Below are 12,622 nucleotides of genomic sequence, written 5' to 3'. Positions count from 1 at the left end.
TTCTCTGAAGCCTAGAAAACATGCCAGGGAAACAGCATGTAAGATTGAGGGGCAACAACTTCAGTGCTTTCAGTCTCTTTGGTAAGCACTCCCACTCTTTAGTCCCTTGGCTGCTGCAAGGCATCCCAAACATGTTAGCAAGAGATCCCTCCCTAGACAAAAACAGTTTCTTCAAAAATTGTACCAGAATTATTTTACATGTGAAATCATCTGTTCACCTCCAAAGACACCATGACCTATTTATTCTAAACAAACTAACACCATAAAACGTCTTTCTTCCTACTGTCACAACTATTTTAAAGTCTAAGACAAGGATAAACTAGAAAAAACCCAAACATTAAAAGACATTCACACTTCAGCTACAGCTTACTTGTTGCAATGGTGTTTTATGTGCTTTTTGTAGCCTTCATCTTGCAACAGATGCTCTGGATTGTATTTTCGAAGCCATTCTGCTTTGTGTATATCAAAAGTGCTAGCCTGGGTCTTCACTTTTTTTCCTTTTCTTCCTCTAGGCACAGGGGCTGATAAGCCTATATAATGTAAAATATTACAGGTATAGATATAGATGCCCACAATATTGATAGTTCCCATATCCTATACTGAATCAGGTACTGAATCTGCAGTGCAGGATCAACACTAACATCAGTATGTGTTCTGTGTCTCAGAGCATCTCTGGAGTACACATCACCAGTAAGGACCAACAGGAGAGGGAAGGGGAGAAGAGGAGTGTGCTGTCTGTCACCTACCACGAAATAGAACAGGTTCTTCTGAACTGGAATGAAAGCTCACACCAAACACCATTTGGGCAAGCCATCAAATCCAAGGCAAAGCAGCAATGACACTTCTTTGCCCATCAGCTGAATTGTGTGCTTGAAATAAATCCCATTTATTTCAAGTAGGATGTGTTCAAAGAGGGTTTTTTGCTGTTTTTATCCCAGTACCACAGGCACACACATATGAAGCTGTTTAAGTGCACAAACACATGAAGTCCTTACCGAGGTGGTTCTGTAACTCTCGTGTTTGCCCATCCTCTGTCGGGGTGATGAGATCCCATATAAAACTCTTTATTTTCTCATCCCCTCTGTAGTGAACAAGGCAGTAGGCTAACAGGGCTCTGCAAATGATCTCCACATCCTGCTCGTTCAGCTGCCTCTTGAAGCGGCCGTGGGACAGAATTTCTCTCCATCGGCCCCACCTAGCCCAAAGTGAAACACAAATCAGCACCTGGAAGTGAAACACTGGGGTAGCTACAGACTAATTGTACAAAAGAGAATGTTTCTCTAAAATACTTAGCTTTTAACCTTTTTCTTTCAGCTTAAGTTACTGAATAGAAATAATAAAAGTAATATTTGCAACATAACTCCACCGGATTAAAACAGAGTTTTAAACAAGAAGTGCCTCTTTACAAAAAATATGGATGATTGTTTTAAACTTCAGAGACACAAAACTGACGGGAACTCACTCTGACAAGAATGCTGTTATTTTTCTTTTAAGATGGGTGAGGGAACACCTAAGATTTGATTTCCAAATCAAGTTATCTGATTTCAGTATGCTTAAAATAACTGGTTAGATTCTCAGTTCCTTTTTGTGCCTCACAGAAGTGCAAGATGTTCTACAATTATGAAAATCAAGTTACCTACCAAGGCATTATTTCAGACATTTTTATGGAGCCTTGAGCCTGCCTGCAGCACTTACTGTAATGATTTTTAGAGAGACTCCTGTAGTACCCATGTTAAATGCTGTAATTTCATTTGAAGAAAGATTTTCACCCTTCTTTTTTAATGTTTCTTTAATTGCAAATTGTCAGGAAGATTTATTACAGGGGGCAAGATAAATTCCTGTTCTAAAAACATTCTCTGCACACACTCCAGGTCATTGCCAATATAGACTTAAGATATTCCACAAAACCAATTTAACCACATGGGAAAAAAAGAAAGTATTTTTAAAAGCCTTGAGAGAATGAAGAAGGATGCACACAATACCCATAGACCAGCAAGTTCTTCTCCACACGGAAGCACTCTGTCCTCCCATAGCCACTGGAGCGGTCGCACGGCCGGCGCAGCTTGGGCTTCTCGTCACCCTCGCTCTCCACCTCCGACAGCTCTGCCAGCTCATCCTTGGTAGCACTGAAGGGCCGGGTTTGCTTCCTGATTCTTGGGGTATCAATGACAAGGCTGTTCTGCAGAAGTGCAAACAAACCTTGTGAGAGAAACAGTTTTTCTCAAGTGCACAGCTCCAGTTCAGAAACAATTCCTCTCTCTTGTTATTCACAGCTGTTTCATGAGGACACCGAACACCCATGGAGCAAGTAAAACATTCGGTGGTATTTAAGGCAACAAAAATGAGCATCATGTGCTAATGCCAGTACATTTGTTACAAACAATGCAGAGTATCTCATCTGAGCTGATGAGACTTTCTCTCACACAGACTACTCTGCAGTCTTCGTGAGAGAAAGGGGGCACTGAAACCTTTTTCAATCAAATGCATGGGGAATGTCTTCAAGTATAGGACACAGATTTCAGTATGATAAAATTTAGACAGGTTTTAGTAATTTATTTTGCAGATTCCAGCCCAAGATTTACAGACAGAGAAATGGGGCAATCAGAGTAATTCCACACTTTCAATCATGCACAGGTCTTTAACAAAAATCAGAAATGCCCCAACTTTTTACTGGACAGGACAGAAATTAGAAATACTACAGCTGTCAGCAGGCTGACTGTCATGCACAAATAAGCCAGCACAAAAAGTTTGATTTGTTGAAATATTAATCAAAAAGCACCAGAAATCCCATACCTGCAATTTCAGAATTCAACAGCAAGTACATGCTTGAAAAAAAAATACACATTAGAAAGTACTTACTCTACCACTGATAGCATCAATATCAATTTCTGCTTTTTTGGCCCATTTCTGCCAGAAGTTGGGATCATCTAGTGAAATATCAGTCCTGTTTCCAGATGCAACAAAACTAGCCTGTAATAAATAAAACTAAAGCTTACCAACATCATACATCAAAAGTTTGTAGTTTGCCTCACTGCTGTAAAGATTGCCTGACCTTATCTCATCAAAAATCTCCCAAGCAGCTGTTAAGACTTTAGAAGTTACTTACACTGCAAAGCAACTCAAAAGCTCTCCTCCCCCTTAATTTTTAAAAATCATATCCATAATAAATCAGAAAAATCTAATGAACTTTTATGCACCATCAGGAGAGAAGAACATTAAGCAGCAAGATTCTTCTGCTTCTAAGTCTGAATCTAAATTACTTGAATGGAAGAAAAAAGAATCTTTTGAAGAGGCTTATCAGCATTTGGGGATTTCATCTCATGCAGAAGTACTCGCTTGAGGGAAATTTCAAAGGGGTGTTTAAGCTGCCAACAATCAAAGCCTGAGTGCATGGAATAGGCTTAATTTCAGAAGGCATTTTAAAAACCCTGATACACTGCATTTGGGAAAAGAGTAAATACATATAAAAATTTCTAACTCTTCTGATAAAAAGACAGTGATGATGATCTTTAGAAATCTACTTCTTATTTAAGGCATAATCAGCAAGATATAGGAAAACCTAAATAAACATATAAATAAATAATATTTTTAAATATTGCCATTTAAGAATATAAATATACATTTACAATATTTTAAGTCTTCTTTTTTCTTTGCTTTTTTAATTCTTTTGGAATGCTCACAATTGCATTCATGAAGTGCCCACATCCCAAGCTTTGCTGCTTGGTATTTTACACTCTCAGCCCCCTTCCCATGTACATATATGTATCTCCACTCACTGCTATTTTAGGAAACTTCTTATTTCACTTCTCCAAGTTTTACCAAAAAAGCTCAAGGTTCAAAATATGTATCTTTTGTTTATGCATTTTTAGAATGCATTTTTAACTATATTAATTTTTAGCCTTATTAATTATTGCCATATATATTTTCCCCTACCCTTAATGTATCTAAATACAACCAGATTAATAAGCAAATTTGTTTTAATATTCTTGGCTAATGCAGCTCATCATATCTCACACAACCCCCAGCCTTTCCCAAAGCAGCACAGATCCATTACTCATCTTTGCTCAAGCACACTCCTTGCACCTGGCGTTTACAGAATCTGTGGCAATCTGACTTTTTATCTGCACCTTAACAGAAATTTACAGATGCAAGAACCCAAAATATGTACCTCACACACAGCCCCATGAAACACAGAACATAAAAGTGAGGCCTAAACTCTCCAACATGCAGTGCCACTTAGAGCTCTCTGCTGTCACAGAACACCCTGCTGCTCTGCACCTTGGCAAACGTGGAGCCTCTTCCCTCGGACTCGATGGTGATGGTTTTGGTCCGACGCTGCAGGATCTGGTCAATGTCCTCCTCACAGAACTTGGAGCCTTCATCCTCCTCATCCATTATGGCACCATAGGCACCTCTTCGAAGCAAGTCTTCTATTTCTTTTTTGGAGAGTTGTTGGATCTGAGTAAATAAAATCAGGTTTAGACAGTCAAGAAGAAAAATCCCTGAACTCTTTTCTCTTCTTCTTTCCCATCTTTCCACAACCTAACTGTGCCTTATGATCTGTAAGCCTAAATCTGGAGTGTTAAAAGCTATGAGAAAAGTCTAGCTGACAGCTGAAATAATAAATTAGGTGCTTACATGACATATTTTTAAAAGTATGCCTCTCTTTTTTTTTTTTTTTGGCTATTCTCAACACACCATGATGTGCAAGTTTAAAAAAAATTACCTGTTCATACTTACATTAAAGGAATACATTATCTCAGTATGAGAAAATACAAGGAAAGAAACAAACTTTTCTCCTTGTTTTAACACTTTGACATTATCTACCTTGAACTTTATGAGGCAAGAAAGATTTATGAGAGTAACTGACTAGATTTAAAATTATATCAGCTATGTTGCTAGTTCACATCAGGAAACAGAATGGAGATGCAAATGACAGAAAAAGGGAAAAGTGGCAGCTTCTGTAATTTAAAGTAATTCCCACATGATTACAAAAGCAAAAGGAAGGTTATTTCAGGAAATAAATCTACATACACCACCAACACTGTTTTCTCTTCCACTCATACTCTGCAAGACAGCCTTATCCAGTCCCAGTTTCAGACTTGCTCTGTCAAACATCTCTCTCTCATAGGAATTACGTGTGATCAGCCTGTAGACCTTCACTGCTTTGTTCTGACCAATCCTGTGGCATCGGGCTTGAGCCTTTGCAAGAAAGGGAAGAGAGCAGTTAGAATCTAGACTTACCTAGGAATAACATACTGATCTTTTAAAAACCTGTTTCTGCTGTAGCCCAATCCAAAAACAGGAGCATGAACTCAAAAGAAGTCAACACACATTTAAGCAAACAGAAGCTATCAGATATTTTCCACAAAGTGAGCAGTTTTCTAAACACAGTGTAGGAAGAAAAATGCAGATGAATGGCCTGTGCTAAATGCTCCTGACTGGTACTTCCCTTGCAGTAACACCAGATAAAAAGACCTGCTAGCTCCAAAGTTAGCCGATCTCCTGATACAAACAGAAAAGGAGTTGCAACTTGAGAGTTATTTAAATTTCAGCATCCAATTCCTAGATTCTATTAATTCACTTTTTCTTAATGCATATTAATCCTTTTCTGAATATTATTTTTCAACTGAACACTTCTATTTCCATAAGATGTGTTAGTCAGTACATGCAAAATATAGCCCCTGGGTTCACAGTGTCATCAATTCTTAAGGGTTTTATCAAATCACTGACTTCACCTGTGCTATGTTTTTCAAAAGTAACTGAAAGAAAAGTTCCCAACCAAATGAAATCTCTTCTGAAGGCAGTTTTTAAACACATGCTTTAAAAACATGAACATGTCAAAATTATGTGTGTTCAAACAGAGACAATATTCAAAGCGATTAAATTCTTATCCATTGAGTTTAATTAGGGCTTTCTATCACGCTCAAAGAAATTTACCTGCAGGTCATTTTGGGGATTCCAGTCAGAATCAAAAATGATGCAGGTATCTGCTGCAGTCAGGTTGATGCCCAGGCCCCCAGCCCTGGTGCAGAGCAGGAAGACGAAGCGATCCGAGTCGGGTTTGCTGAAGCGGTCGATGGCCGCCTGCCGGAGGTTGCCCCGCACGCGCCCGTCGATGCGCTCGTACAGGTACCTGCCAAAGCACACAGCTCTACAAATGGGTCTGAATTCAGAGAGCCTTGGGACAGGTCTACTGCTCACAGATTTAGTCTGTGCAGTGAATCAAAGTGATAAAGACTGACTCTGATTAGCAGTGGGTAACATAACCAAGAATCATGTCAGAACTTGCAGAGTAGTACCAAGGCACATCAGCAAGTCCGAACACCGAGCATTTTAAGACAAGTTGCTCTGCATTTTGTCCACTGATTATGCCTTACTTATTAAAACACACCCTAACCTGAAGTCCTATGTGGACACTTCAAGTTTTTCACGTATTATCCTTGGATCCCTGCCTAGGGTCACATAAGCAGGACAGTGGACTCTTGTATTATATACCAGATTGCCTGAACACATTAAGGGTGACCAAGCAATCAGCAGAAACCAGAACTTGGTGAGCTGTCATTGGACAAACTGTGTATTGATTCCGTAAAGATTAAGAGAAATGGAACAAAAATGACATGACAGCACTTCTAACAGTCTTTATCAAGGCCTCCTAGATAAACCGAGCAAATTTTCAAGCCTGAAGTAACCTGTGATTTGTTACCTTTGACAATTACAAAGACTGCTTTGAAACTTCTGAAATCAAGCAAAATGCTTAAAAAGGGAGCAAATACTTCTGTACTTGTACACTGAGTAAGAAGCTGAATGTGCACCTAGTAGTCAAAGCCTCACAATCATTTTTCTTCTCATCAGCTATAAAATGGCACAGCGGATAATCCACAGGACCACAGGCATTCTGGCAGGCAGCCATCTATCTCCTACAGGCCTGAATTCTGTTAAGTGCTAAGTCTGGTCATGTGTGCACTTCAACATTTCTAATCAAATGGCAGCACACAGCAAATTTCAGCTTCTATGGATTTCAAAAGATTCCACCTATAGATATGATTCACTGGTCTAAATGTAACATCGCTGCAGAAAAAGGAACATTTTCCGAGAAGAATTATAAGTATCACTATGAAGTTAAAATTAATCTTTTAAAATAAAAAAGAAACTGTAGCACTCCCAGTTCAAACAGACAGCTTTAATATAAAACTATCACTAAAATAGATATTAAAATAACCTAATATCTAGTATTCCAGTATCCAGTGCAGGAAGGCTTAACATTAATAATTTTTGGTTTTCATCATGTTAACTCTGCATTACTATGAAGTAGTTCACTGACAATTACATACTTCAAAGCAGTATGTACATTGCAACACTGGTAAAACAACAAGAACTATGCCTTGTTAAAGATTTTCAGGTTGATACAGCAACTACTAATTGCAACCAAGTTTAAGGCTTCATGCACTTATTTAGTCACATGCTCAAAAAAGCATTTAGTTTCCATGGAGTCAATAGTCTGTAATAATCAGAGGGTGCAATTACACGTGATGGCAAAAGCCAGCCTAAGGAGCAGGTTTATGGCTGGCAGTTCAATGTTGCTGCAAAATTCAAAGCAGTCAATTTAGCAAAGCTAGGAAGAACATTTTCCCTTTTACATTAATTAAACCACATCCCAGTTGCTTATCACTTGGTGTTCATATTCCTTTGGAAGTAAGGATCTGTATCTTGGACCCATGTGGTCCCTGTTCAACACCATGTAAATAAAGAACACATTCAGGCCTTCCTGGGGTTTGGACAAGCAATGACAAGCTTGAACTTGGCTGGTTTCTGACACAAGATGTAAAAACAGTATATACATAACTGAATGCTTAATGGAAAAGGCAACAGACTGAAGGCACACGGTTTACTCAAACTGGACAACCTCTCTTTAGTTTTTCTCTGAAGCTTTCAATTAGTTGTGAACAAATGATCCCAGAACACAAAGTACACACTGCTTAGCAAACAAAGAAAACAGAACTCCCAGCTTTGGTGGGCTGCTGTCATGAATCCTGCACTACCATTCACACAGAGCAATATACCACAGGATCCAGAAGATGAATCTTACCTTTTATGGATAAGGTAATCCTCCAAAATATCAAGGCAGCGCACCATTTGAGAGAAGATAAGGACCTTGTGGCCTCCTGCTTTCATTTTTGGAAGAAGCTTATCAATAAGAACCAATTTACCAGCAGACTGGATCATTGCTTGTAGGTGGAAGTCAGGAGCACTTGGACTATATGTTTCTTTAAACTCTCCAAGGATCTTCTCTTCAGCACCTATCAAAGAATATATTTCCACATCTATGGATGTATCTACACAAATATCTCCATATTCATTCAAATCTAAGTTACCAAAGTCAGTGCTGTACCCTAAATATCCCCCTTTAGGTACTGATGGAGATAGAACAGAGTTCTGGATGGATCTGAAGTCTAAGCAAGAACATCTGTTTTTATCAGCTTTGACAACAAGTCTTAAGTTTTTACGCAGAACACCACAGAAAAAACACCTTGAATGAGGTGAATCCCCATCCTCCAAATTTTAAAAACTGAAATACTTAATTCTCGAGTACTGTAAAAAAAAACACTAAAAAAAAGTTCTTTTGTCTTTGTGATATTTTAAAGGGGTCATGAGTCTTTGCCAAAAAACAGTATTTTGAATACTACTTGTGAAACCACAGCCAAAACTTTTGGAGTGTGAATTGTATTTTCTTACAAGTCAGGAAAAACACCAGTTAATAGTGAGAAAAGCAATGAAGACTGACAGAGATCCTATCACTTGAAAGAACCATTCATTTTAAAACTTAGACCTAAAAGTTCTTGTTCATACTGCTTTTAAAGAGCTATACTATTTCCATGAGATAATTGCTTCTAAATGTTCTGTGAAAACCTACAGAGTAAGTTCAAGCTTCAGGCATCAAATATGCAAATGTCTCACAACTTTGTCTTGTCTCTATCAAAAAAATATTTCCACCTAATCCAATTTTTGGAAAATCTGAAGAAAACATTGAAGAATTATTACAAAATTCTTACATATTTTAAATAGAAGTAAAAAATAAGTTAAAAAAATCCCCAGTCCTTATCCTGTATTTACCTTTGATGAGATAAGGGTGATTACAACATTTTCTGAGTTCCATCATAGTGTTAACCAGATTGGGTACATTCGCCTGCCCTGCTCCTTTGGATAAGAAGGCAAAATTTTTCTCCAAAATTGCTCGGTAATATTTCTTCTGAATATTAGTTAGTTCTACTTCTATTATGGTTTCCTCCTTAGGAGCCAGCTTTTTTTCTACATCTTCTTTTAATCTCCTGAGCATCATGGGTTTCAGGATAGCTTGTAGTTTCTGAACCTGAAGGAAGCACAAGCATTTGTTGGAACATGAAAAAAGGTAATACTGTAGCTCAGTGAAAAGGCAGTCAGGCCCTCCTGAACCCTAAAGCTCAGATGAACTCATACCTGCTCCTCTGTTTTAAGGTCTCCAAACTCCTGCATGAATGTAGACTCAGCAGGAAAACGCAACGGTTCCAGAAAATGAAGGAGGCTAAATAATTCTTCTACTGTGTTCTGCAGCGGGGTACCTGTTAACAGCACTTTATGCTCCTAGAAAAGGACAAAAAGACCTTGCATAACCTTATCTGCACACATTTGCAAAAATGTTTATGTTAAGCCTGAGCATCAAACCTGAAAACACCAGTTCTATGTGTTGTTAAGCACACAGGTAATAAAAATAAGCAGATTTATTTAAAAAACACCAATAAGTATTTTCTAGTAGCGTTCCTTGAAATTTTCTCTTTCTACATCTCTAATGAAGGAATGAGTGAACATTTCAACTTTGCCTGTAATATTCACAGATTCATAATCCTCCCTCTCTGCCGTGTGAAAAATATACACTGAGCATGTATCAGAAAGAAACTCAGAAGACTTCTGAGAACACACTGGAAAGTAATAATGAAGCAGTAAAAAATGCAAAACTAATCATGGTGCATCTGATACATGGTAGTCTCTACTTTAAAAATCTTTAGCTGTACAAAATAAAATTTTAACTTCTGGCCTAGACAATCTGTCTATTTAAAATTCTACCACTTGCATGCTTCTGTTGTTAAATAACTTGCTTAAAATATTTCCTAAATTTTAACACATTGCACAAAAACTAAGGCAAATTTTAAATGATATTTTCATCCTAATCAAAACAAAAACTGTACAACAGTATCATCGGAAATAGATTGTGCTAACAGTGAGAACTTGCCACAGTTTGTTTAATCACAAATACACCAGCATAAGTTATCAAAACCACATATGTTTGAAGAGTATCAGGAATAGTTATTCCTCAAGAAACACTGCTTGAGGTCTTTTTTGACATGTAAAGCAAATTTTTAATTTATTATCATACTATACCGAACTAAAATCAACCCCAAAAAGTGAACTAGAGTTACTCACAAGGTTCATTAATTTTAGTCCTTCCAAAAGTTTGCAGTTTTTGTTCTTCAGTCTGTGAGCTTCATCAATAATAACACAACGCCACTCAATTGCATTTAATTCTGGACAGCCACCAAGGATCATCTCAAACGTTGTGATAATGGCCTGGAACCTGTAGGTACCTCGAACAATACGGCCCTAGAAATTCATCAACACACACAATTTGTTACATTCCCTCCCATCTGCTCAATGTACACATTTCCTTGTTGAAATTTTGCCAGGAGCCAGACACTGGATTTTACATTATAAATTGCTTTATCATCACACTTAATAATCTTTGTAACTCCCTAACTAAAACTGATGAGGAATTATTCACGGACCTAAATCCAGTATTATCTAAGCAACAGAAAAAATGCAACCCCTTTTAAATTAGAGATATAACCATCTAACATAACTGTTTCAGAAGGTGTATGTGGATAAAACCCCATTTTTAATGCTGAGAAAATCTGAAAGAGTGACAGGAAAAATTCTATAATCGATCAATCACAATATAATGTTAATACAGTTAGCAGTCATACAGTAAGTAATCACAGTACTACAGGGGAACTAAATGAAAACTTTTTACTGCATTGGTCTGACAAGGAGAACATGTAAGGCCTTCAGCAAGGCAGCATAAAATAACTCATTAGGCAAACAAGATGTCATTTTGATATTTAGCACTAATTAATAAAAAGTTCTCAGCTTTATCAATTTTGAAGAAATAGCATTACAATTAAAACGAATTATTTATGCACAATATATAAAAAAAGGAAAAAAAAAACCCTTTTAAAATAGTCAGGTTTCAAGTTTTTCTCATGTCATTTAATGGTGTGTATTTCAAAAAAGCAAGTTCAGACTGTACAGAGTTAACACCAGCAAAAGGAAATCAACAGCTTCATAAAGGTAGCAGAGCTTAATCAGTATTATTTTTTTCTCCCTGCTCTTCAAATTCAGGACCCAACTGCAACCATCTGTGTACACTTTAATCTCCACAAGAGCACCAGCGTCACTGCCATTCAATTGCAAAATTACTCAGCACAGTGAAACAACACACACTTCTTGCTGCTAACACTGCCACTAAATTTACCCAGTAAGCATTTGCTGAAGATGCTCAAATGTAACATCCTGGAACGTGAAGTGACTTCCACCAAGATAAAAAGACAGATAACGTCAAGTATCCTTGTCACTGCTGCCAGCTGAGCCATGTTCAGGGTGAGTTAGTGCACACAAGTGAGGTTCCCATACCTGGGAGTCCCTGAAGTACATCTCATACTGCTGAATCATCTGCCTGCTGATCATGCTGCCGTGGTACACCACGACGTTCAGGTCAGTCCACGTGCGGAACTCCCGCTCCCAGTTTGTTATGGTGGAGAGCGGAGCTATGATCAGGAAAGGGCCTCTTATACCCGTCAGGAGGATTTCATACAGGAATGTAATGGACTGAATGGTTTTGCCAAGGCCCATTTCATCTGCTAAAATGCAATTTCGCCTGAAAGCAAAAAAAAAATTTATTTGTTACTATCATCAAGTGAAGTACAGACCCTAACGCTGTTAGCAAAATGAACAATTTACAGAAACAAAGCTCAAATATACCAGTCTACAACAACAGTCAAAACTGAGGCACTGCAAAATGATCCTTGAAAGCATTCCCTGGTTAAGGTGAAAGAATGTGCACAAAACCTTTGTGTAAAGCTCTGCATCAGGTTTAGCACTGTCAAAACCTGAGAACAGAATGTTCTGTGAAGTTCTACAAATATATTCAAGAAGTATTCATTTGGGACTACCTTTGCCCTAATTAAAGGAATTTAAATTAGGCAGGTTTCCTACATGCACATTCACCTTGACAAAACTGCTAGAAATTAATGAAGAATCCCTAGAAATCACACATAGGAAGTATCCCAGCTACACTCACATGAAAGGAGTGCATCAGAGCATCATTAGCAAATTTCCCTTTTTGATTCCAGAACTAGACAGATGCCTATAACTAAATTACTGCATGAAGCACCACTCCATGCTTGCCCCCAGCCATACATTGCAGCCCTTCCCACTGTCTGCAGATGTCACACAGCCCTGCACTGCTTGAATGAGAATTAAAATCAGATTTCCTTTTGCAGACCAATAACATACATGGTAAAATGCTACACTC

General features: G+C 37.9%; 1 protein-coding gene across 3 annotated transcripts in view; it reads right to left on the bottom strand.

The window, feature by feature from the left end:
• CHD9 (chromodomain helicase DNA binding protein 9) overlaps nt 1-12,622 on the bottom strand; it is a 79,541-nt gene that overhangs the window by 18,760 nt on the left and 48,159 nt on the right. For all 3 annotated transcript variants that reach the window (XM_066557539.1, XM_066557537.1, XM_066557538.1), the window contains 12 exons: nt 11,722-11,965; nt 10,459-10,635; nt 9,478-9,621; nt 9,115-9,370; nt 8,090-8,300; nt 5,941-6,136; nt 5,035-5,202; nt 4,279-4,458; nt 2,860-2,970; nt 1,983-2,179; nt 996-1,195; nt 371-530 (listed from right to left, as the gene is read on the bottom strand). In XM_066557539.1, coding sequence (XP_066413636.1) covers nt 371-530; nt 996-1,195; nt 1,983-2,179; nt 2,860-2,970; nt 4,279-4,458; nt 5,035-5,202; nt 5,941-6,136; nt 8,090-8,300; nt 9,115-9,370; nt 9,478-9,621; nt 10,459-10,635; nt 11,722-11,965 — 2,244 coding nt within the window. The remainder of the gene's footprint in view (nt 1-370; nt 531-995; nt 1,196-1,982; nt 2,180-2,859; nt 2,971-4,278; nt 4,459-5,034; nt 5,203-5,940; nt 6,137-8,089; nt 8,301-9,114; nt 9,371-9,477; nt 9,622-10,458; nt 10,636-11,721; nt 11,966-12,622) is intronic.

The sequence above is a fragment of the Molothrus aeneus genome, chromosome 11 (assembly GCF_037042795.1).
Source record: "Molothrus aeneus isolate 106 chromosome 11, BPBGC_Maene_1.0, whole genome shotgun sequence".
Taxonomy (NCBI): Eukaryota; Metazoa; Chordata; class Aves; order Passeriformes; family Icteridae; genus Molothrus; species Molothrus aeneus.
The sequence above is the reverse complement of the archived record's forward strand: the minus strand, read 5'-3'. Positions and strand labels throughout refer to the sequence as shown.